At 46.0% G+C, this 27,225-nt stretch overlaps 1 protein-coding gene across 1 annotated transcript in view; it reads left to right on the plus strand.

Moving 5' to 3' along the window:
- Window positions 1–5,499: 5,499 nt before the first annotated feature.
- Window positions 5,500–27,225, plus strand: part of LOC147603570 (GTP-binding protein OBGC, chloroplastic-like) — a 55,085-nt gene continuing 33,359 nt past the window's right edge. The window contains exon 1 of the mRNA XM_086795790.1: window positions 5,500–7,152. Within this exon, the coding sequence (XP_086651916.1) occupies window positions 5,558–7,152 (1,595 nt within the window). The 5' untranslated portion in view covers window positions 5,500–5,557. The remainder of the gene's footprint in view (window positions 7,153–27,225) is intronic.

Raw genomic sequence — 27,225 nt, forward strand, 5'->3', positions numbered from 1 at the left:
TTTTTTCTATAAATTTTATCTTTAGCATTATTATATTATAGAAAGAGGTTGTTTTAATGAACCTTGTGAAAGGGTCTTAATTAAGGAACATGTTTATTTATATCAAACAGTGTAGTAGGATTAATTAGAAAACAAATTGACGCATGAGTAGGGTGGAAAGTGGGAGGATGGAATGCCCTGACGGCACCATCCTACGGACGGTGTTGGGTGGACCCAATTAGTCAGGTAGCTTTCCAATAGATTAAGTGAAAGCCCTATGCTAGATAAAGAGATTCTCGGGCAACTCTATTCTAGAAGACTAGGCTAGTGTGGCTGTGCCTTGCATGGATGAGAAAAAAAGCATTTTTCCTAGGAAATCAAGATTATTAGTTACGCAAATTATGATTAATTACCCTATGGGTTATTTGATTTTTAAAAGACCACGCTTCCCTTGTTGCGAGATAGGACTAGGTCTTACCTACAAATCGTATCCTTGAATCTTTGCAATGTCAAGGTGTTGACGAGTATAAAATTTTCTCCAAGTTAAGACTTAGTAGACTATCTTAAGTGTTTCCCCTATTTTGGAAGAGGGGAACCTTACAATTGGTATCAGAGTAAAGGCTAACTATCAAGGGATTAAAACAAGTGATTGTTTGTCATATGAGAATGAATCAATCATCTCTACTGGCCATAGAAATGGTTTGAATATCCTCACATGTTGAGACAATCATCCTATGAAATTGTGCTTGCATCTTGGGGGTGCACATGCAAGATATTTGTATAATAAATTTGAGAAATAAGATTGGGGAGAAAACCTTTTGAGGAAAAACATAGGGTAATCAAATTAAGAAACTAGTGAGAGACTAAATGACTAGATGGATAGACCGAAACTTTGTTTAGAGAAAATTTCTAGGATATATCTCATTGATTCGCATATTATAAATTATTAAGATTATAACTCCATTAAGGTTTGAATAGTTGGCGTATGAATGTCATCCATTGGATGCTTTACACTAGGACGATCATCCAAGATCTTGAACCCATCTCAGGTCTAACTTTGGATGTGTAATTCCCATAGGATCATGCTATTAGATGTGTTAATCCTAAGATACTAGATGTGTAATTTTCAAAAAACTAATCATCTCAGTTGTGTTAATCCTGATAATCTTTAGATGTGTCAATCCCAAGGCACCATATGTGTAATTCAAAAAAAATAAAGATCTCATATGTCTTAATCATCATGAGTGCCTTCAGATGTGGTGCTATGGTAAGTATTTGATAGTTTTGAACTTTTCATGGATACAATGAAAGAAGCAAGTTCACCCTTGCTCATCTAAAAATCATAAGAAATGCCGAATTAGTTGGAAGCATCATTGTCAATCTAACCACTCAAACTAGAATCAGTTATGGGATGCCATGAAAGTACACCTTCGTGAAAGGTTTTGTCCTCCAGGATTTCGAGAGGATAAAATGAATGAATTTTTGGAGCTAACCCAAGAAGGGAAGACCCTGGAAGAATACCACCAAAATCTTGCTAAAACTTCTCCGATTAGCTCTAGAGATGGATGAGGTAACTCTTCTCCATCGATTCACTTGGAAGCTTAATCTACCTTTGAATAACCTCGTCAAGAATGCAAAACCATACTCTATTTCAGAAGCCATAATTATAGCTAGAGACTATAAAGTTTTTTATATGGAAGGACATGAGTCCTTCCATGTTAATCAAGAAGAGGTCCCCTAATTCAAGAGGAACATCAAGCCCACCCTTGGCTACAAGGCATCATGAGCTAGAGTAAAATTAGGTCAAGAAATAGGAATAGCAAGGTTAAAGATAATCAAATTCAACAAGTATCTCTATGAGTAAATAGAAGAGGATTGGTGCAAGATTCATGTGAAGTAATGTACATGATGAATAGAGGTACTACTACTCCATAGCCTTTCTTTTAAAGAAAGAATAGTATGCCATAGCCCTGCAAGAGAAGGCTACTTTGCCATAGACCTTCGAAAGAGAGAAAAGTCAGAGTACGAGTAAGAGGAGATAAAGCTTGGGGAGGATCGGATAATTTCAATCGTACGAGAAGGTATTAGAAGACTCTCTATTCTCATACATCAAGTTCTGAAACTCTTATTAGCAAGCAAAGACAACGATAAACGATAAATTTCTATAAGATATATATATATAGTGTTTTCCAATTATATATCATTCTTAGGGGTTGAGGTTTAATTGTTAATATTTGAATGATTTACTAGTTAAATTTTTTATTCTTTTAAACAACAATATATGCCTTAATAAAGAATGTCTTATCGCAATCTCAAGTTGAAATGCTAAAATCTTTGTGAAAGGGTTGTTTTCTTAAGAAGGTAACGTGGATTCTAGTCCTATGGTTTAGTTAAGTAAATGGATTGTTATCTTGGTTAAATTAAGGTACATGTACAACTTCTCCCTGCCTTGACAACGCTGCCCCGTTCTTGTGCTTATGTAGCCGGACGGCAGAGACGTTAGTAAGGCCCAGAGTTGGCCCATGGTATCCCTCATACCATTGGGAGAATGAGGCTCACCGATTGAGGCGAGTAATTGTGATGCTCTCTAGTTCTGAGGGCCTAGGCTAGTGCGGTGAACAAGCCTACCTTAGCGCGTAGACATCCCTCTGAGGGGCGGGAGGATCGAGTGACGGAGCCTGAGGGGGCGACAGGCCAGCTTGAGTCCTCGCCAGCGGTCGATGATGAGGTGTATGGTCCCGTAGGGTTTTGCCTAGCATGCAGAGGCTGGAAGGCCAAATTCTAGATCATCGGCACAGTATAAAGGAAAAGAATAAGAGAGCCGGTTTGGCTTGTATGGAATTGATTCTTGTATAAACTTTTTTTCCTATAAATTTTATCTTTGGCATTATTATATTGTAGAAATAGGCTGTTTTAACGAACCTTGTGAAAGGGTCTTAATTAAGGAACATGTTTATTTATGTCAAACAGTGTGGTAGGATTAATTAGAAAACAAATTGACTCGTGTGAGTAGGGTGGAAAGTGGGAGGATGGAATGCCCTGACGGCACCATCATACAGATGAGTGGACCCGATTAGTCGGGTAGCTTTCCAACAGATTAAGTGAAAGTCCTACGCTAGATAAAGAGATTCTCGGTGGGCAACTTTATTCTAGAAGAATAGGCCCGTGGCTGTGCCTTGAGGAAAAAAGCATTGTCTCTAGGAAATCAAGATTAGTAAATGTCCAAATTAAGATTAATTACCCTATGGGTGACTTGATTTTTAAAAGACCACACTTCCCCTGCGAGATAAAACTAGAACTTACCTACAAATCGTATCCTTGAATCTTTGCATGGTCAAGGTGTCGACGAGTAGGAAATTTTTTCCAAGTTAAGACTTAGTAGACTATCTTAAGTGTTTTTCCTATTTTGGACGGGGGGAACCTTACTCTCTCTCTCTCTCTCTCTCTCTCTCTCTCTCTCTCTCTCCTCTCTCTCTCACACACACACACACACACACACACACGTGTGTATGTGTGTGTAATAGAAGAAATATACAATGTTAATTGTTAAATCTTATAAATCTATAAAAGATATATCTATAAATGGACTGCACCCCCACCATGACCAGGGAAACACCATGGATGTTTTCGTCAAAAAAAATTTCGTAGCAGTTGGTGGGCGGTCCGGCACGCATATCGAGGTCGGTGTCCCAAATTAGGGGTCCCTATCCCAAAAAGATGGCGTTCACCTACCCGGGCACTTGTACAACAGCCATGTAAGGACCAAAGGTTGACTGTCCCAATGTATGGTCCACATTGGCTGACATGTGGACACCTATGCGGCCACTGACTCGGAAGGTACTTGCGTACCTCATCTTTTGTCCACGTACATGCACCATCCCTTTCCCTAGACTCATGCAACCACACAGATCGGTATACTTTCACCGTACACCATCCTTTGTACCTTGCTTTGCTCTCCCTTTCCCTGCACCCGTACCCCGTACCAGCCCCTATATAAATCCCTCACCACCCCCATGGTCGATACCCCGATAACCTATGCTGCCCGTACCCCACACTTTGTGCAGAGACTGTACCCGACAGTCCGTACTCGACACTCTGTGCGGGACGAGCATTATGATGCTACCTAGTTCTACGGGCCCAGGCTAGTGCAGTGAATAAGCCTACCCTAGCATGTAGTCATCCCTCTGACAGAGCAGGAGGATCAAGCGATGAAGCTTGAGAGAGCGACAGGCCGGCTTGATTCCTTGCCAGCTGTCGACGATGAGGTGTATGGTCCCGTAGGGATTGCCCAGTCTATAGAGGCTGGAAGGCCGAATTCTAGATCATTGACAGAATAAAGTAAAGGAATAAGAGAGCCTGGATCTGGCTACGGGGATAATTTTGAACATTGTATATAAACAAAAAAACAATCAATAAAAGGTAACTGATAAATATTGAAGGTTTATAGATATATAAATGATGCAATTTACTATTGGCTACATGCATGAATAGCAAAAGAAAAAAACCATTAATATGACGTCTTCTATTGATATGGATTGCTAGAATGAAGAGGGAAAGTAACCATCAATCCATGTGCTTGCATTCATCAATGAGAGCCTCTCCAAAGTCCAAGAGGGCTTGCACTTTGGAAGCGTGAACAATAATAAGCCCATAAAAAAAAGTAGCATATATCAAAGCATAAATAATAGAAAGTAACCCATCATTAGGATTACTAGTGGGTTGACTCGTGCTGCTTCACATCTCTTCAAACTTCCAAATTCAAATTCTACCCCACCTCTTCAAATCTCCTCCTCCTCTTCTTGAACCTCCAAATTCTTGCCACATGGCATCTTTTAATATAGAGGTGCCTTGCTTTGAAAGAGTGTTTTAAGAATTGTTTTCAGAAACTACTAAACTTTTTTTTTTGGTAAACAAATTATCAGAGTTAGTGTTAAAAGCAATATACTCAGTGTCAGAAAAAAACCGTCCTTTAGTGTAATTTTCACGGGTTAAATTAAGAAGAACCGGTTGTAATTTTGCTTAGCCTTGAATTTAAAGATTCAATTTTTTGAGGTTTTAGTTGTAAAACCATTAATCTATGCATTTTTAAAATTAAAACCGATTGGGCTTGAAGGTTGCTCTTTTTTTCACTGGTTAGAAAAAAAGTTTAATTCTGACACTGAATATACTTTTTTTAGAAAAATATTATTCCCGAAGAAGCATTTGTGCCCACTCTGGAACCTCCTTCTGCGACTCCTTTATTATACCCTGTACGGTTCTCACTGTGCAAGTGGCTTCCATGCAATCCAAAGCGAGTTCGAGATACTACGTGCACGTTGCGATGCGTGGATTTGCCACGATCTTCTAACCTTCAGAAATGTTCAAAGGTTCGTTACCTTCAAAAATTAAACAAAGCTAGGTTTTCCTAAGACAAAACCAAGACTTTAGGATAACAAAATTATTTATTTCAAGAAAAACATTTTGGGTGCTTATTTTGGTTGCTTGGGAGGACTAATAAAAATAATAAGGCTAATAAAAATAATAAGGCTGTGTGTGTGGATAAAGCTACAGCAGAGGGAGGCACATACAAGAACAAAAGATGGCGATGGCTGTATCGTGCTCACCAAACCCTTTAGTGTCGCTCTCATCCCCTGCGACTCGCCCTACGTTCAGCTCCCCTCGCTACTTACCCATCATCTGCAGCAAGCGAAAGAAGAAAACTTCTTCGAAGCCCAAAATACTTCCCACTTCAAAGCCCAGCAAGCTCAACGTAACCCAGCACGAGGACATCCTGCTGTGCATTGGTGGTGGGGCCTCTACACTCACTGCCCTTCAGCCTCACCTGGATGAAGAAGACCCTCTCTTGCAGCAAAGGCAGCAGCTGGAGCTTCAACTCGCCCATGAGAGACTCCTCCAGAAGCTTCCAGAGGAGCAAAAATTGGACCCGCTGTTGCGGTTTTCCTTGGCTGCCTATGAATCTTCCGATGCCGACATTTCAAAAGTATGTGATACTGTTGATGAGTTGGAAGATGATGATGGTGATGGTGATGAGGAAGAGTTTGAGTGGGTTGAAATCAATGCAGAGGATGACGATGATGATAGTGATGGTCATGGGGATAACAGTGAAGAAGATGAGGATAGATATGTCTATTACGAAGGGGACTTGGGCCCCATGGCAGAAGAAGAGGAGGCCGAACTTCTCCGTGAAGCTGAGAAGGAGCTCACTCAACTTGAAAAAGAAAAGAGAAATGCAGGTAAATGGGTAGCTTCATATAGTCATCTTACCCAGAATGTGGATGATGTCGAGGAGGAGGAAACAGATGAAGAAGAACTAGACAGTGTGGAGGATATAGGGGAAAATGATGAAGAAGAAGATCATAGTTCTGATCACAGTGGGACAGATGAGGTGGAAGAAGATGCACTTTTTCCCGAAGCAGAGAAAGAACTGGCACAGTTTGAAGCAAGAGCCTGGAAGGCGAATAACGCAGAGAGTTATTATGTAGTTGACTCTTTGAACGAGAAACCATTGTATACTTCAAAGAAGAAAAAGCTACAAGACAGTCACACATCATCAGAGAATGAGGTGGCAGAGACACCGGATGATGAAGAAGATGAAGCTGCCTTCATAGCGCGCATCACGAATGAGATTGAAGCAGAAGAGAGGAGAGGGGGCAAGACTCAGGATGGAAAGGGCGGGGAGAAGCCACAAAAGAGGGGACTTCCAGCAGTAATGCGATCCTTTGACAAGGCCAAGATATATGTCAAGGGGGGCAATGGAGGAAATGGTGTTGTGGCATTCAGAAGGGAGAAGTATGTGCCTTTTGGTGGGCCCTCTGGGGGAAGTGGTGGTAGAGGGGGTAACATATATGTCGAAGCAAACCCCTCAATGAATTCTTTGCTCTCCTTTAGAAAATCTGTACACTTTCGTGCAGGTAGAGGCAGCCATGGACTGGGTAAAAGCCAAGATGGAGCGGCTGGTGTAGATTGTACAATCAAAGTTCCTTTAGGCACGGTGATCAGAGAGGCTGGGGATGATCTCTCTGGATCTGGGAAAGTTCTGCTAGAATTAACGAGGCCAGATCAGCGGGAATTGCTACTCCTGGGAGGTCGAGGTGGTCGTGGCAACACATCATTCAGGACAGGCCGCAACAAGACACCTCAACTTGCAGAGAATGGGGAAGAAGGTCCAGAAATGTGTGTTATCCCATTTTTTGCTTACTTTTCTTTCCAACATGGCATTCAGCTGCTTTTTTTAGTAAACAGAGCTGTATGCATATGTATTTGTATTCTTACATGTGCACGTGGAGCGTGGGAGAGACCTCAGAACTGCATATGATAACTAAAATGGCTGAGTAATGCATTTATTGAAATCTTTTTAAGGGACTTTTTTTCCCGGAAAATAGATTTTTCTATTAGTTAAAAAACAGCAGCCATAGCCTAGGTTTATATGCTTAGAACCCTCATAAGAGGCAAAAGAAAACGGGGAGGGCAGTTCCCTCATGGCTGGCAGCTCACGGAGGGAACCACCTCATAAAGGGGTGTGGGGGGAAGCCACACCGGTGGCCTGTAATGCTAAGTGTTCTTGCTGGCCTGATCAGATAGAAAGGGGCCCCAGCTCCATGTGTACAAGAAGGCCTTGCACCGTCTTCGCACCCAATCTGCCCTGAAGCTTCTCTCATTGGCCGCGGTGGAGGGTATGAGTGATGTTGGTCCAAATGGAATGGATGGACCGTCGTCGCACCCAATCCGCCCTGCAGCTTCTCTCATTGGCCGCGGCGGAGGGTATGAGTGATGTTGGTCCAAATGGAATGGATGGACTCAGCAGGTCGGTGGTGAGAGTGCCCTCAATGGTCTCGCTACGATGGGCCGGCCATATATGCCATACAGCTATGCTGCTGACGATCTCCCATCTTTGACTAGTCCCTGAAGGTTAGGGATTTGACGATCTGTCGGGATTAGGTACTATATCAATCTTGCAGTAAGAGAAGCGGAGAGTCTATCCTCCTGCTGCCTCCTTGTAGGAAAGAGCGGGGCTGGCCTCCATCACCCAGTGGCTCTAGGTGATGATACACGGTGATGACTGTTCCGTCGTGTAGAGGCAAACTGCAACGCACACACTGTGCCCTCTTGTTACATGCGGAAGCTCTAAGAGTCTTCTTTCAGCCCTAAACACCATGTAGAACATGCTGATGCAAAAACGCAGACGGGAGAGAGAGAGAGATGGCTGGAAATTCAGTATCTTCATATGGTACAAAAAGGTACATAGGTTCTTGCAGCCATGGGCTGCCTTCCATGAAAAGGTGGAAACACCCAATACAGTCCTAAATACTGGACCCACTCCATAAGGGAGTGAATAACTTTAACTATGAGCTCTAGTGCCCTTATATAGGCCTTTTGGACAAAGAGCAGCAGTCGGCCAGCCGACTGGACATGTTCTCCATTAAACGCAGCTCCGACCTGTTCCATGCAGCCGTCAGTCCACTTGTGCAGCCGACAGGTCATCCTTGTCCTTCCCCATGCCCACATTATAGGTTGGTAACTTCAATGCTCAAAAAAACAGCACACTTGTCGCGACAACATTAACGCACAAAACTGAATATAGATGTGGAGAAAAATAGAGAAAGAGAAATGAAATGTTATATTAACGTCTTCAAAAGGCCAAAGTGACCTATGAAACCAAAGTTACAACCATGTGACATTTGATACATTGTCTGGAAAAGAGAGAGGGAGAAGAGGACACAGTATTGGGTCCCGAATACCCTCTGTAGGGCCCCCACCACGACTGGTGTATTTGCTTTTATTAGAATGATGTAAAATACTGAAATAAAAGACTGACTGAACCTTTCTTGGCTGAGAGGAATCTCTGCCCTTGACCTGCAATCCTTCACCCCTTCTTTGTTAGCTTGATCAGCACTTGGCAAATGGTGAGATGAAGTGAACCGAGGCATGGGTATTTATACCCCTCTAGGACAGCAGTCGGCTGTCAGAAAATCCTCCACAACGGAATAAATACAGCAAAAAATACCTCTCTAGGACAGCAGTCGGCTGTCAGAAAATCCTCCACAACGGAATAAATACAGCAAAAAAGGCTATTAAATGCTGCGCATGCTTTCATACTGGGTTGGGCACTAGGTGCATGGTGAACAGGCTGCTGGGCACTGTGCGCATGACATAAGGGATGCTAGGCAGCCTGTATGGGCTGCCCCACACATGCCCTACAGTCCCCTAGGGCTGGATAACCAGTTGGTTACCCTTGCAAGAGCCCTGGGACTGTCCTAAAGCCCTCCTATGGCCCTCCCAAGGTTGGTGGGTACAGCCAGGGCCTTCCTGGCCCTTATGCGGATTGTCTTGTACTTTCCCCATGCCCACATGAGTTCCTAGGGTAGCTCTATTGTAATATGCGGAAGCTTTGGAGAAGAATCGGTAACTTCAATACTCAGAATTCAGTACTCTTTTCGCGACGGAAATTAACGCACAAACTGAAAGGAGATGTGCAGAAATAGAGAGAGAGAGGTAGAGGACACAGTATTGGGTCCCAATTACCCTCTGTAGGGCCCCCACCACGGATGGTGTATTTGCTTTATTAGAATGATGAGAAAACTGAAAGAAAATACAGCAATCTTGGACCTTTTCTTGGCTGGGAATACCCTGCCCTTGACCTTCAGTTCTCCACCCCTTTGCTTAGCAATTCCCTTGGCTTGTCTAGCCCTTGATTTGCTTGAGCTCTTGGTGAATAATGAGATGGTGAATGGGATTGTGGCCTCCACTATTTATACTACCCCATCAGGAGGAGTCGACTGGTTCACTTTTCCCTCCACGACCTGTTTTAATAGTATTTAAAGCTGAAAATTCCCACGTTCACACTGGACTGTCCTAGCTGCCTTTGTGGGCTGCTGTCGAGGCCAGCGCAGGCTGCTGGGCAGCACCTGGGCACTGGCCGCCTGCACTCCAGGCTGCCCTATGGGCTAGCCAACTGGCTGGGCTGGCCCAAAAGCCAGTTGGCTGCTTGGCCAAGCCCTCTTGGGCTGGCCGACAGCCTGCCCAGCCCTCTTGGGCTGGCCGACAGCCTGCCCAGCCCCTCCTTGGGCTGGTGGGCAAGTCTTGGGGCTGCCTGGCCCCCTTGAGGTGGCCCATAGGTTTCCCTGTGTCCAAACCTGCTGCATACCTACATCTACACAGTTGTCTGACATCTAGTGGCAGACCAGACATACAGAACAACTGACATCATTCCAGAGGGAGACACACAGCGTGGACTGGCACTGTTTCGTGTGCAGGACAATGCACACCTGACCTTGGACAATGCACACTTGACCTCGGACGACTGAGATGGATCCTTGGCTGACTCGTCCCGGACTGGGCTCACATGGGACCAGTTCACCATCCCAGGTCCTGCACCTTCTGTACAGAAATGTCTACGTGGCATCCAAGTGCGGGATGCACGTGACATCCCCTTCTGCTTAACTTGACGGAAGCTGCATAGCCTCCAAATAATCCGTCAATAATGCCGGATAGTCTTCGAAAAACTCTTTGTCGAGCCATACCGCTTCATGAGTTCCTTGGTCCTGAAACTTCGTGAGGAACTGCCGTAGTCTTCGGCCTGAGCCACGCTTGAAACGGTGCAGAAGGATTTGTTCTGGAACCATTACTTCTGCTTCATCAACAATGTCTGGTTCCGCTTCGTCTTTGACCTCTGAAGGGGGTGGACCTGCATATGGCTTTAACCAACTGACATGAAATACATCGTGCATAGTCCAACTCGGAGGTAGCTTTAATTGCATAGACACCTCATTGATCTTTTTCCGGATGGGAAAAGGTCCGAAGCTCCTGAAAGACAACTTTGGGCATCGCTTGCCCACCTGCTTCAATCTTTGCTTCATTATCCGAAGATAAACCCAATCTCCTTCCGAAAACTTCATATCCCTTCGGTCTTTATTGGCCTGTCGAGTGTAGGCCTCTTGTGCTTTAGCCAATCTGTCTTTTACTGACTCTAAGATCTCCCGGTAAGACTCCGTCACTCTGTTCGCCTCCGGTACTGAAGACGAAGTCCTGGTTAACGATGACTTGAAAGGTCTTCCAAACGCTGCCTCATATGGAGTCTTATCAATAGCTGAAGAAAAAGAGTCATTCAAAACAGCTTGAACTAAAGGCAAATACGATTCCCACTTACCTTGCTGATCGTGGACATACCACTTCAACACATCAAAGGCCAATTGGTTGTATATCTCTGTCTGGCCGTCTGTCTGTGGGTGGAATGCACTGGAAAAATTCAACTTAGTACCAAAATTATCAAACAATGCCCTCCAAAAATGACTGGTAAACTTGGCATCTCGGTCTGACACTATGGTCCTAGGAATTCTGCCAATCGGGTACCAATGCCGAATGAACAAATGGGCAACATCCTCGGCGGTCACATTGGCCCTGCAAGGAATAAGCATAACAAATTTGCTAAACCTATCAACAATAGTTAAGCACTGCGTATTACGCTTACTCGAACTGGGAGGCAGATTCGTGACAAAGTCCATGGAAATGTCTTGGAAAGGACCCACAGGAATTGGCAAGGGCTGTAACAACCCTATCTTCTTTCCACCTTGAGCTTTCACCTTTTGACAAATGTCACAGCGTTGTACATATGTAAACACATCACGCCTCATCTTTGGCCAATAGTATTGCCGTTCTAATTCCTCCAGAATCGAATTCATGCCCCTATGACCACCTGTAATGGCGTCATGGGCATCATGGAGAAGAGCTGCCCTGAATGACATCATGACACATAGTCGGCCTATGTAGAAAAGCCAACCATCGCGTATCAGAAAATGGCATGGTCCTGTGGCATCCAATGCCTGTTCCCACTGAGTACCGAATTGCTCGGAATCCGCGTACGTGTGCTTCATGTCCTCTAGTCTTGTACCAACAAGGTCAAGTCTAGTGGTCTGAATCGTAGACACTTGTCCCTTCTTGCTCAAAGTGTCGGCCACTGGATTGGCCTTTCCTGGAAGGTACTCAATCATACCACCGAAATACTGGAATATTTGACTCCAGCGGTGTTGTCGATCACTCCACTGTGCACTTGGCATCGTCTGAATCCCAGCGTAATGCCTGATGGTTAGTGCGAACCTCAAAGTCACGGCCATACAGGAAATGTTTCCAATGTTTCAAGGCCTGTATAACTGCTAGGAGTTCACGATCATAGATTGAGTAGTTCTTCTCGGCGGGTAGTAACTTACGAGACATGTAAGCTACTGGATGACCATTCTGTTGCAATACACCTCCAATTGCGATGTTACTCGCATTGGTGATCACCTGAAATGGATCGTCCCACGAGGCAAGTGTAACGCGCGGAAGCTCTGGGTAGTCTTCTTTCAGCCCTAAACACTCTTGAAGACCTTCTGATGCAAAACGCACCATCTGATGCAAAAACGCAGGTAGAGAGAGAGTAGAGAGAGAGAGTGAGAAGTGCTGGAATTTCAGTATATACTATGTACAAAAAAGGTACAGATCTTTGCAGCCATGGGCTGCCTTCATAAAAAGGTTCCTAACCCTAAATTCTGTCCCCTATGGGACCTCCTATTGACTCACACCCCTAGTGGGTGGAATGCCTAATACAAAGAGCAAGGGGGCTATTTATAGCCCCTTGGAGTGCATGAGAAACTGGCCGACTGCTGGTCGGCCAGTTCATAATTCATTAATTCCATTTAAATGCTGTCGACTGAATCTCTTGATGCGCCTTCAGCCAGCACCCCTCTGTCCTGCAGCCGACAGCCCACTGGTGTTGCTGATGTCATGCTCCATCCAGCCGCCGACAGCCCCTCTGTTCCATACTTGGCTCCAAGTTCTGCTCCATGTCTATCTTCTACTGGTTCATAGTCTTTATTTGCTTGCCTCTTCTGGATCTAGCTCTGGAAATGTCCATGGCATCTGTGATGCACATGACATCCCCCTCTGCTAAACTTGATGACGGGAATCCAACCTGCTCTTGGATGACTGTCATCATCCCAATCCTGTTCCGAAGTCCCTCTGTCATCATCCATTCCTGGCAAACCTTTTTCTCTGAAAATCCGGTCTGTTTCTCCAAACCACTCTGTCTCTGATGAAGATCTATGCATCTGGTCTTCCTCTAGTCCACAATCCATTCCTGCCCTGACTCTGAACACCGTCTTGGTCTTCGTTCCTGGAACTGAGTCTGGCACTCTCACAGCACCCTTGGAGGATCAACCTCCCTTGGGACCGTTACCTGAGAACCCATCTGGCTCACGGCACTGCCATCCCCATCTGGCACTGTGGAACACCACCAACAAACCTCCTGGGAGTTCTTCCCGATCTGTGTTCCCGCCTTGGGCTTCGAATCCGTGTACTTTCCTGTACCTTGGACCTGTACACCATCATATGGGACTGAATCAGTGTTTAGCTTTGCTGAGCCTGATGCTCTGATACCAATGTAACGCGCGGAAGCTCTGGGTAGTCTTCTTTCAGCCCTAAACACTCTTGAAGACCTTCTGATGCAAAACGCACCATCTGATGCAAAAACGCAGGTAGAGAGAGAGTAGAGAGAGAGAGTGAGAAGTGCTGGAATTTCATTATATACTATGTACAAAAAAGGTACAGATCTTTGCAGCCATGGGCTGCCTTCATAAAAAGGTTCCTAACCCTAAATTCTGTCCCCTATGGGACCTCCTATTGACTCACACCCCTAGTGGGTGGAATGCCTAATACAAAGAGCAAGGGGGCTATTTATAGCCCCTTGGAGTGCATGAGAAACTGGCCGACTGCTGGTCGGCCAGTTCATAATTCATTAATTCCATTTAAATGCTGCCGACTGAATCTCTTGATGCGCCTTCAGCCAGCACCCCTCTGTCCTGCAGCCGACAGCCCACTGGTGTTGCTGATGTCATGCTCCATCCAGCCGACAGCCCCTCTGTTCCATACTTGGCTCCAAGTTCTGCTCCATGTCTATCTTCTACTGGTTCATAGTCTTTATCTGCTTGCCTCTTCTGGATCTAGCTCTGGAAATGTCCATGGCATCTGTGATGCACATGACAGCAAGTGCTAAACAAGGTGCTTGTGATAAAGCCACCTTGAGGTTCTGGAATGCCTCCAACGCTCGTGGAGTCATTCGAATCTTTTGCCTTCGTGTTTCACTCCCTTTAGCAGATCGGTGAGATCTGCCGAGAGGTCAGAAAACTTGTCGATGTGGGTGGAATATGCGTGGCATATACCCACAAATGATCTAATGTCATAGGTTGTCTGAGGCACTTCCTAGTTGACAATCTCGGCCACTTCAGCCGGATCAAGTTGAATGCCTTCAGCACTAATTATATATCCCAAGTAATGCACGTGGAACAGATTAAATTTTGACTTCTTTTCATTGACATAGAGCTTGTTGCTTTCTAGCAACTTAAGGACTTTCTCCACATCAATGTCATGCTGTTCAACCGTAGCTGAAAATACCAGTCTGTCGTCCAAATATATGAACACACACTATCCAATCAAATCCCGGAAAACACGCATCATCATGCGGTTAAATGTAGCTGGGGCGTTCGTCAAGCCAAATGGCATGACCACAAATTCATAGTGGGCCCGTTCCGTACGGAAGGCTGTCTTGGGGATGTCCCCTTCCACAATCCGCACCTGGTGGTGCCCACTCTTTAAATCCAGTTTTGAGAACACCTTTGCTCCATTGAGTCTCTCGAGAATATAGTCAATTCGAGGCATCGGGAATCTGCTCTTGATAGTCAGCTTGTTGAGTGCACGATAATCGACACACAAACGGGAAGACCCATCCTTTTTCTTGACAAATAAGATCGGTGCTGCAAATGGCGACACGCTGGGGCGGATGAAGCCAGCTTGCAACAATTCTTGGAGTTGGCGGTCCAACTCCGATTCCATTGCCTTGGAAAGGTGATACGGAAAGTTTCTCGGGGGTTCCGAGCCTAGGAGGGGTCAATCCTGTGATCCTCCGGTCTGGACGGGGGAAGTTGGGGAGGGAGGTTGTCCCGAACAAAAATCTTCTGGAACTTTTCGTGGAGAACCGAGTACTTCTCGGAAGCACTGGCCACTGTCTGGGCTGTCTGGATGTAAATCATCGCACACTGTGTGCCTTTCCTGATTGCTCGCTTAGCCTGCAAGTGGCTTATGAGCGGAAAGTTCGGAATTCATGGCTCACACTTAATGGTCACCGGGGTGTTTGACACATTCCGATTGATCTGGAACGAGTGCTTGTCCCACTTGACATCAGGAAGAAACTTCTGAAACCACTGAATATCCAAAATTATGTCTGCTCCTACCAGAGGGGCAACCATAAAGTCACGCACAAACTCTATGCCCTGAATCACTAACTTAGCACCTAGAGCTTCATACTTGACACTCGTTGTCATACCTGTGCTAAAACCCTCAACCTGTTTGTCCACCGAAGTCAGCTCGAAACGGGCACGCCTAGCGGCTTGTTCCGTGACCAGATCCTCCGTGTTGCCACTATCAAACAAGACGACTCTCTGGCCACCTATGTAGCCAAAGGACTTGAGTAATTCGTTGCACTCATACTCCTGGTCATGGGCGCCCTTGTGCTTATCTTCGAGCTCCCAGCTAATAATTGCTCCAACTGAAGCACCGGGGTTTGAAGAACTAGGGTTAGCCGCCGCTGGGGTCTTTGTGGGAGCTGAGCTCACCACGGAAGCTGTGGAGGCGGCGGCAGCGGGCTTTGGAGGCTTCTTAGGACAATCCCGAGAAGTATGTCCTTTTGTATGACAAAAGAAACATCTACCCTCCTTCTTGTACCGAGAAAGCTCCTCAGCACTCAACTTGCCACCTGTCTTGCCTGCCTCCGCTTTCTGGTCTGGAGTAAGCTTTGACGCATTGTTCGAGTTCTTGGAGCCAGAGGCTCCCGGGCTCTGCCTTGGGGAAGACCCCGTCTAGTTCTGGCTTTTGCACCCCCCAGGCGTTAGCCTTGGGAAGAGCCGACTGGGAAGTCTTGGGCTTGCCACCATTATGTTTCATTTCTGCACTCTGCGCAAGCGAGAGTGCGTCTTCAAAGGTGGCTGGCCTAAACATACGCACCTCCCATTGGATTTGCGTGTCCAGGCCATACAAAAACTGCCCTTTCTTGTCCGTATCAGATAAGCCTAATTGCAGACATAAAGTCAAAATTTTATTGGCAAATTGAAGGACTGGTTGCGCGTTCTGACGCGCTCCCCTGAACTCGTCTTCGAGTCGCTCAAGGTAGTGGGGCGGTAGAAACCGCTGCTTAAGGTCGCGGACAAACTCGTCCCACACATAAGCTGCCATATTTGCTCTGGTGTGGGCATGAGCCCACTGAGTCCACCAAGGAATGGCCTCACCTTCCAAGTACCAACTGGCTAAGATCACTCTGTCAGTATCTGTTTTCCTAACTACGGCAAAGTAAGCTTCAAATTGATGTAACCATGAATAAAGAGTTGTGGGACCGAGCTTACCATTATACTTACTAAAGTTCATTTTCTCGGGAAAATGATTCGAGGGCGCCGTTGGTGTCAATATGGCGTCCAAGGCTCTGAGGTAACGCCGTCGTCTTCTCGTTGTCGGATCTCCAATGCACGCATCTGCAACTCAAGTAAAGAGCTTGGCTGCGGCTGTGACCCCGCTAGAGGATCCTTGTGACAAGGATCTCGAATTTGGGATACGGAAGGAGAGGGAGGAGATGGAAAACGCGACGCTGGAGAGCGGGTACGCTCCTCCAGAGCCAAGATTTGCGCCTTCTGCGTATCCAACTTGGCTTTTTGTTTTGCGATAGCTTGCATCATCTGCTGGAACATGTCTGTGACACTCAAGCCTAGTGCCCTAGCTTGGCTGCCTGGTGCACTCTGGTCCCATGGTTCTTGGTCTCTCTCGTCGTCGAAGCTCGCCATAGCAGGAAAATGCAATTCCTTTCCGGAACGCAATCTGACCATACACTATCTGTGTGGGAGACTTCCGGAGGACCGTCCTTCGAGGGACAGGAGTCACTCTGAAACCGATCCGGTCAAGTGGGAAGAGACTCCGTTGGACAACCACGCGCATAATAGCACAACTTAAAATCACAATTTGAAATGGACAACTTAATAACAACTTGAAATTGAAATGAAATGAAATGGATAGATGGACACCAGCACTGGGGCCGGAACGGGCCGACCCCTCCTTCAATATATGATATATTTATTGGGAGTATTTAACAAATACAATGCTCCATGGGTTCCAAGAACCAGATGATGTCCATGTACATATGAATACAGTACCAAACAAATAGGCTTGAAGTAGATGCTCGAAGCAGTACGACCACTAGCGTGGTCCAGTCTCTATGTTCTTGTGCTTTCACTGGACTCCGCGGAGAGCGCCCAACTGGTGTTTCAAGACCACGCACAAACAGGCGCTCTCGTACTAACGCCTGGCTCTCCCGATCTCAGCACCTTTGGACCGAGGTTCTCCAATAGCTTGGACTACCCGGCACCGAACGGGTGTTGCCGTGGAGAGAGTTCTTTATCAGATTTATCACAAAATACTTTACTTAAATCTGAAATTCACTTACTTGTGGATTGTAGTTGGAAGACCAAAATTCATGGTGTCAATACGCAGTTACTTGAGAGAAACACCATGATGCAGTAGCATGTCGAGAGGAGTCGCTGCCTGAAGAGAAGTATGGCCTCCTGGCTGCAGAAGCACAACTACCAAAAGGAGGAACAGCAGCTACACATGGAAGGTACAGCCGCCTGAGAAGTACATATTGTGGACAGCCGCCTGCTGGAGCACAGCCTGCTGGTGGTGGACAAAAGGCCTAGCTGCAGAAGATAATTTGTTGGAGATGTTCACACAGCCTGCTGGTTATGGATACACAGCCGGCTGCTGTGCAGTGCAGCAACTAGCAGTGCAGCTGCCCAAGAGGGAAGCGCCGTAGGCTGGTGATCATGCGCACAGCCGCCTGGGGGAGCAATTCAGAAGTTGCCTGGGTGTGCAGTTCAGTAACGCCTGGCTACATAGTGAACAGCCGCCTTGTAGAAGAACTGGGGCAGCCGCCAAAACCAGTACAACCGCAAGGCTGAAGAAGCAGCCAACTGTGGTGTAGCTGTAGTCGCTTGGTTGCAGTACACAGCCGCCTGGCTGTAGCCTGAAGAGAAGATGGCGTGGAGGAGCAGCCGGCTGTAGAAGAGCAAAGAACGTAGCCTTTAGGTGGTGGCAGCCGCTGTGCAGAGGAAGAGACGCTTAGTTGCAGCCTGTTTTGGCCGCCTGCAGAGGTTCACGCAACCTGCCGGGAAACAGGTGCAGCCGCCTGGGAGAGGGCTTACGCATCAACACGGTAGCCGCCTATGCGCAGCAGTTCAGTAGGAGATGGCAGCCGTCTGTAAGAAAAAATGAACTCAGAGATGGACGCCTCATTCCTTTTCGATGGAGGTGGTGGCTTTCTTTTATTAAGGTTGGAGAGGGAGTTAGAACCATAGTGCTGGCTGGCTCCCCACGCTTGCATGTGGGTGGCCAGTTCCAAAGGGGTGTGGTAGGTGACCATGCCCACTCACACACTTAAGTGTGGCTCCCCACCTTGGCCCCTAAGTGGGTGCCCACTTTTAAGTGTATGTGAACATACAACCTTATAAATCAAAAGGTTAGAGATTAAAGTATTAAACTAACATGTGCAATATACTTACCACCTGTTCACATGCACCAAAACTTGTCAGAAGAGAGAGCTAACTTCACGACTCACTGGCAGGCGTCCCCGCTCAGTAAGTGACACGTCAATCAGGCAGACACAAAAATACAAGTCATGCGAAAACAGTTTCAAACATGCAAAACATGAGTGCATGTGCAAATAGTATCATGGACATATCTCGCGTTCATGGAACAAGTACAAAATATCTGTCGGCACAGAAATTGCACGACGTAAAACATAAAAACCTGGTCTTCCTATGGAGTGACAGTCCCATAGGTAAGACACAGTTCCAGGCACGAGCCTCCCTATGGAGTGACAGTCCCATAGGCAAGACACGGCACGAATACTGGCTCTTCCATGGCGTGACAATCCCATGGATAGAACACAGTCCAGGTCATACACGGGTGGCACCAGTCTGGCTCCCGTCCATACGACACCATCCTGCTAACACACGGGTGGCACCAGTCTGGCTCCCGTCCATGTCAATAAAATACTGGCCTCTTCACATGAGACACTGGCCTGGTCTCAAGTGAACGAGACACAAAAACTGGAGATGGACCAAATGGTCGGCCAATTGGTGACATCCCCCTGGGCTTCTAAAGGGTTGTCCTGAACTGAAAAGCCTCAAGATATGCATGCAACAACTGTGGGTAATCAACAAAATAGTCCTCATTTATCCATTTTGCATCAATAGGCAAATAATTTTTAATTTTCACAAGGTATCTCCTGGAAAGCTTTCTTGCAGGTAGCTTTGTCTCCTTGTGAAAAACAATCTGTTCTGGCAGGAGGATCTCCTCAAGCTTATCAATCTCTGGCGGATCTTATGACAGGCTCATCAGGATCCGGCCCCACATATTTCCGAAATAGACTCACGTGAAAAGCATTGTGAATCTTCCAGTGATTAGGCAAAGCAAGCGTGTAGGACACTCCATTGATCTTCTGAATTACCTTGAAGAGTCCATAATAGCGAGGAAAAAGCTTAGGATATGATCCTTCTCGTCTTGGCCTCTTCCGAAGCCTGGCTTTCTCAAATTTCAGCAAAACCCAATCACCTTCTTTGACTTCCATGTCCCTTCTATGCTTGTCAGCAAAACAGCCATTTTATGCTTATCTTGAGATCTTGCAATGGCTGTCCGTACCTGACCAAAGGCTACATCCAAGTCACGAACATATTCATCAGCTGCAAAAATCTCATCCTTTGTACGAAGGATGGGTGGCAATACCACTTTGCCATAAATAAAACTCAAACGGAGCCTTTCCCGTGGAGGCATGGATCGTATTGTTGTAGGCAAACTCAACAAGTGGAAGATACTTCTCCCATGCAGTCTTTTGATCTGCCACATAACATTTCAACAAATCCAACACGGCTGAATTTGCAGCTTCACTTTGGCCATCCGTTTGGGGATGATAAGCTGATGAAAACTCAAGTTTAGTACCCGTATTATCAAATAAAGCCCTCCAAAAGAGACTTGTAGTCCTGGGATCTCTATCCCCAACAATGGATTTAGGCATACGATGATGCTTGAAAATATTAGCAAGAAAAAGCTTTACCATATGATCAGCTTTAATGGTTTTCTTGACGGGCAAGAAATGAGCTTGCTCGCTAAACCTGTCCACAACGGTCCAAATAGCATCATTCCCATGCTGGGATCTAGGCAAGTCCATAATAAAATCCATAGTAATACTTTCTCAAGGTTGCGAGGGAATAGGCAATGGCTGAAGCAAACCTGGAGATTTTTGCCTATCAAATTTGACCTTTTGGCAAGTAATACATGCACGCACATAAGCCTCAATGTCTGTACGCATGTTTGGCCAAAAGAAATATCTCTGAATCATGCGAGTAGTGGGCATAATACCTCTATGACCAGCATAAGGTGGAGCGTGACATTCGTCCATAACCTTTGGACGTAAATCCTTCACCACACATAGGCAATTATCCTTCATAAGATAACCCTCGTTGATAACATAAGAGGCATGTGAATGACCAACCATTAAATCAGTCCATATATAGCAAAAATCAACATCCAAATGATACAAATCTCTCATAGCAGATAAGTCCCCATGAGAGGCCATTGAGACTGCAGCTACATAAGGCCTCCTGGATAGTGCATCGGCCACCACATTTTTCTTCTTGGAGTATGCACAATCTGAAAATAAAACATGGAAAGAAAATTCGCCATTCTCATTTGCTTCTCTGAAAGCTTTGTTTGAGATAGAAAGTATCTCAAGCTTTGATGATCTGTCTTGACTACAAATTCAGTCCCAAGAAGATAATGTTTCCACATCTCTAAGGCATGAATTACAGCCAAGAGCTCTTTCTCATAGATATTCATATGAAGCTCGGCATCATGCAAACGACGACTTTCGGACTTGATTTGAAGAGTGGTTATCACCAGATACAAGTGGTGCCACAAGATGTCCATAAAACTGCATTCAGGACAGCCTTTGGATTATATGAATTTCTGGTAATGCCTTTTGGTCTCACCAATGCTCCTGCTACGTTTAATCGTATGATGGATAGGATATTCCGACCCCATCGCAAATTTATAGGAGTATTCTTTGATGATATCTTGGTTTTCTCCAAGAATGAGTAGGAACACAGAACTCATTTGGTCACAGTGTTTGAAGAGTTGCGGAAGCATAAACTTTTCATTAATGCTAAGAAAAGTGAGTTCTTCCTTTCAGAGATTCATTATCTGGGTCATATTGTATCCAAAGATGGAGTTACAATGGATCTTGCAAAGATAGAGACCATTCGGAATTGGCCCGAATTGCAAAACGTACATCAAGTACGTAGTTTTCTGGGATTATGTTCGTATTATAGGCGTTTCATAAGGCATTTTGCTATGATAGCCACTCCTCTAAATGATCTCACAAAGAAGAAAATCACTTTCAAATGGACTTCAAAAGAACAGGATGCTTTCTTGCAGCTCAAGCATGCTATTATATGTGGTCCAGTATTGATTGTTCCTGACTTGCACAAGTCATTCGTAGTTGAATGTGATGCTTGTGGTGATTGCATAGGAGCTGTCCTAAATCAAGAAGGGCATGCAGTTGCAAGCAAGCTGAGCCATCAAGCTTATCCAAAATATCATCAATTCGCGGAATTGGGAATCTGTTCTTGATGGTAAGCATGTTCAAAGCTCTATAGTCCACACACATGCGGAATCAACCACCTTCTTTTGAGACAAGAAGCAGAGGAGAGCAGTAAGGTGAGGAACTGGGCTGAACCAAACCTTTCTCTAAAAGCTCGTTTCCCTGCTTCATGATCTCTTCTTGATGTGCAGCACTCACTCGTTATGCGGATTTGTTGGGTGGAGAACTACCTGGCACAAGATCTATGCGGTGATCTTCGGGCCTTTGGGGAGGTAATTCTCTTGGCAAAGTATCAGCAAAACAGTCATTGAATGCATAAAGAATATTCAGCCTATCATTAGACATAGCATCCACATTTTGATGATTTGGCACAAGGCTATCACGCACAAAAACCAAGTACGCAGAAGGACTCTTTTTGATTGCTTTATTAATTTGGATGTGTGATACAAGTGGGATGGAATCCCCTTCTTTGCCAGCATCAATAAAATGCATGTGACCTTTATGCATAAAAGAAATCATATTAGACTTGTAGTCTTTGCGGGGCTCAAGCCTATGGTGCCACGGCTTGCCCAACAATACATCACATCCATTTAGTGGAGCAACTAGGAAATGTTCATTATCAAGGTAGCCCTGGATATGGATGCGCAGCTTCCCTATCAACGGGGTAACCTGCACCTCTTTACCAATAAATGCAGCTTCAGCTTCAATCTGAGGTCTCATGTTCTCAACCTCAATACCCAATGCAGCTGCTGTTTGCATAGAGATGAAGTTATCGGTTGCACAGTCATCAAACATGAATAGGGCGGGCTGACCCTTGATTTGCCCCCAAGCCTTGCAAACCATTCGCTCTTTTGCATCATGACTTGTATTTCCTTGCACATCAGGAACTGCATGTACATTAGCCTTGGTGTGCTTGTCCTCGTGCTTAGGTTTGCGATTTGGGCATTGTCGAAACATGTGGTCTTTGCTACCACAAGAAAAGCATTTTTCATCCTTGGCATATTGCTCTCTTTGCTCCGGGGTTAAGCCGAATTTGTTCTTCCTTGGGCCCTGATCTTTAGATGTGGTATTTTCAGAACCTCCTTGATCCTGTTTAATCTTGAGCGCCAATTGCTCCGTAGCAAGAGCAGAAACTGTGAGCTGTTGCAAAGTATGTTTCGGGTGCAATTCTATGCCCGAACGATATGCTGGTTGCAGTCCAGAGCGAAACTTCCTCTTTCTTTCATCCTCAGTGATTTGCATAAAGGGAGTTACTTCCAGCAACACTTTCCAGAACTTGTTGACATACTGTTGCACGCTTTCATTATCTCTTTGCTCCAACCTGTCCCACTTTTGGGTGAGAGTTTGCTCCGCATTTGGTGGCAAAAACTGAGCATAGAATCGGTCCTTAAATTCCTTCCAGGTGCAAATGGGATCCTTGGTGATCTTTTCAGTGATCCACCAATGAGCAGCAGTCCCTTTCAAAAACATGCTAGCATGGCGTACTTTAGATTTTTCGGTGAAGTCCTCATCGCTAAAAGTAAGTCGAACTGTGCCACAAATGCTAACACTTTAGAAGCATCATGCTCTCCATGAAAGACATCAAACTTAACAGATTTGTCACCTGCTTTAAATTCCTTGAGCTTTCTGGCATGAGGCTCATGGTCTTCTCTTTTTCTTTTCCCCTTATCCAACGGGGCAGCCCTATCTGCATGGGCTCCATGGGCCGTCATAGAAGTTTCATGAGGCACGGTGGCATGTGCTCCATGAACTTGAAACTGAGATGCATGTGACTTTTCTGCATATGGCAATGTCTCTCCATGAGACAACTCAGAAGGCAAAATTTTTCTAGGAGACCTGTCACCCTTACCATGGGATACATGTCTTGCATGCATGTGACTTTCATGCCCTCCATGAGCACTAGCATACATATATCTGTCAGGCTTTGTGCCTTGTGGAGAAGATGCATGACGAGAGGTGACTGTCACCTCTTCCTTTTGCATAAAAGATTTCAGCCTTTGAGATGCGGGATCTCCATGCTTCAAACGAGGTGGATTTCTGAATTTCAGCTCTCCGTCGTCCCTGCAAAAGTTTTCTCATATGTTCCATTTCAGCCCTCATTGCATTAGGCTCTTGTTCAAGCATGGCTGTCTTTCTTGGAGACAGTTGACCCTTTGATTCACTATCATTAACCCTTTCAAGGGGCTTGTGCCTTTCTCGCAGAGCATCGGAACCACGAGAGGCACTAGATGGACCCCTCAAATTAGGCACTTCTAGAGGGTTGCCTTGGCTGTCCATTGTGTTTAAGTGTGCTAAAAGCGGGGTGTCCAGTACACAGGTTCGTTTCCCCACTAGGAAGAGGGAAACAACCGTGCTCTGATACCAATGAAACTGATCCGGTCAAGTGGGAAGAGACTCCGTTGGACAACCACGCGCGTAATAGCACAACTTAAAATCACAATTTGAAATGGACAACTTAATAACAACTTGAAATTGAAATGAAATGAAATGGATAGATGGACACCAGCACTGGGGCCGGAACGGGCCGACCTCCCCCTCAATATATGATATATTTATTGGGAGTATTTAACAAATACAATGCTCCATGGGTTCCAAGAACTAGATGATGTCCATGTACATATGAATACAGTACCAAACAAATAGGCTCGAAGTAGATGCTCGAAGCAATACGACCACTAGCGTGGTCCAGTCTCTACGGTCTTATGCTTTCACTGGACTCCGCAGAGAGCGCCCAATTGGTGTTCCAAGACCACGCACAAACAGGCGCTCTCGTACTAACGCCTGGCTCTCCTGATCTCAGCACCTTTGGACCAAGGTTCTCCAATAGCTTGGACTACCCAGCACCGAACGGGTGTTGCCGTGGAGAGAGTTCTTTATCAGATTTATCACAAAATACTTTACTTAAATCTGAAATTCACTTACTTGTGGATTGTAGTTGGAAGACCAAAATTCATGGTGTCAATACGCAGTTACTTGAGAGAAACACCATGATGCAGTAGCATGTCGAGAGGAGTAGCTCCTTGAAGAAAAATGGCCTCCTGGCTGCAGAAGCACAACTACCAAAAGGAGGAACAGCAGCTACACATGGAAGGTACAGCCGCCTGAGAAGAAGTACATATTGTGGACAGCCGCCTGCTGGAGCACAGCCTGCTGGTGGTGGACAAAAGGCCTAGCTGCAGAAGATAATTTGTTGGAGATGTTCACACAGCTTGCTGGTGATGGATACACAGCCGGCTGCTGTGCAGTGCAGCAACTAGTAGTGCAGCTGCCCAAGAGGAAAACGCCGTAGGCTGGTGATCATGCGCACAGCCGCCTGGGGGAGCAATTCAGAAGTCACCTGGGTGTGCAGTTCAGTAACACCTGGCTAGAGAGTGAACAGCCGCCTTGTAGAAGAACTGGGGCAGCCGCCAAAACCAGTACAACCGCAAGGCTGAAGCAGCAGCCAACTGTGGTGTAGCTGTAGTCGCTTGGTTGCAGTACATAGCTGCCTGGCTGTAGCCTGAAGAGAAGATGGCGTGGAGGAGTAGCCGGCTGTAGAAGAGCAAAGAACGTAGCCTTCAGGTGGTGGCAGCCGCTGTGCAGAGGAAGAGACGCTTAGTTGCAGCCTGTTTTGGCCGCCTGCAGAGGTTCACGCAACCTGCTGGGAAACAGGTGCAGCCACCTGGGAGAGGGCTTATGCAGCAACACAGTAGCCGCCTATGCGCAGCAGTTCAGTAGGAGATGGCAGCTGTCTGTCAGAAAAAATGAACCCAGAGATGGACGCCTCATTCCTTTTCGATGGAGGTGGTGGCTTTCTTTTATTAAGGTTGGAGAGGGAGTTAGAACCATAGTGCTGGCTGGCTCCCCGCGCTTGCATGTGGGTGGCCAGTTCCAAAGGGGTGTGGTAGGTGACCATGCCCACTCACACACACTTAAGTGTGGCTCCCCACCTTGGCCCCTAAGTGGGTGCCCACTTTTAAGTGTATGTGAACATACAACCTTATAAATCAAAAGGTTAGAGATTAAAGTATTAAACTAACATGTGCAATATACTTACCACCTGTTCACATGCACCAAAACTTGTCAGAAGACAGAGCAAACTTCACGACTCACTGGCAGGCGTCCCTGCTCAGTAAGTGACACTTCAATCAGGCAGACACAAAAATACAAGTCATGCGAAAACAGTTTCAAACATGCAAAACATGAGTGCATGTGCAAATAGTATCATGGACATATCTCGCGTTCATGGAACAAGTACAAAATATCTGTCGGCACAAAAATGGCACGATGTAAAACATAAAAACCTGGTCTTCCTATGGAGTGACAGTCCCATAGGTAAGACACAGTTCTAGGCACGAGCCTCCCTATGGAGTGACAGTCCCATAGGCAAGACACGGCACGAATACTGGCTCTTCCATGGCGTGACAATCCCATGGATAGAACACAGTCCAAGTCATACACAGGTGGCACCAGTCTGGCTCCTGTCCATACGACACCATCCTGCTAACACACGGGTGGCACCAGTCTGGCTCCCGTCCATGTCAGCAAAATACTGGCCTCTTCACATGAGACACTGGCCTGGTCTCAAGTGAACGAGACAAAAAAACTGGAGATGGACCAAATGGTCGGCCAATTGGTGACACACTCCGAAAGGGGTAGTCCACTGGCGTCTAAAAACCAACCACACGGGCGAGAAAAAATTCTGGTTTCTTTGGTGAATCTTTGTACTTGAAGTAGGCTCTGATACCACTGTAATATGCGGAAGCTTTGGAGAAGAATCGGTAACTTCAATACTCAGAATTTAGCACTCTTTTCGCGACGGAAATTTAACGCACAAACTGAAAGGAGATGTGCAGCAAATAGAGAGAGAGAGGTAGAGATGGAGAGGACACAGTATTGGGTCCCAATTACCCTCTGTAAAGCCCCCATCATGGATGGTGTATACAATTCCCTTGGCTTGTCTAGCCCTTGATTTGCTTGAGCTCTTGGTGAATAATGAGATGGTGAATGGGATTGTGGCCTCCACTATTTATACTACCCCATCAGGAGCAGTCGGTTGGTTCACTTTTCCCTCCACGACGTGTTTCAATAGTATTTAAAGCTGAGAATTCCCACATTCACACTGGACTGTCCTGGCTGCCTTTGTGGGCTGCTGTCGAGGCCAGCGCAGGCTGCTGGGTAGCACCTGGGCACTGGCCGCTTGCAGTCCAAGCTGCCCTATGGGCTAGCCAACTGGCTGGGCTGGCCCAAAAGCCAGTCGGCTGCTTGGCCAAGCCCTCTTGGGCTGGCCGACAGCCTGCCCAGCCCCTCCTTGGGCTGGTGGGCAAGTCCTGGGGCTGCGTGGCCCCCTTGAGATGGCCCATAGCCTTCCCCGTGTCCAAACCTGGTGCATACCTACATCTACACAGCTGTCTGACATCTGGTGGCAGACCAAACATATAGAACAACTGACATCATTCCAGAGGGAGACTCACAGCGCTGACTGGTACTGTTTCATGTGCAGGACAGTGCACACCTGACCTTGGACTCATGTGCAGGACAATGCA

The sequence above is a fragment of the Cibotium barometz genome, chromosome 63, assembly GCF_041138505.1.
Source record: "Cibotium barometz isolate CiBa-2024 chromosome 63, ASM4113850v1, whole genome shotgun sequence".
In the NCBI taxonomy this organism is placed as follows: Eukaryota; Viridiplantae; Streptophyta; class Polypodiopsida; order Cyatheales; family Cibotiaceae; genus Cibotium; species Cibotium barometz.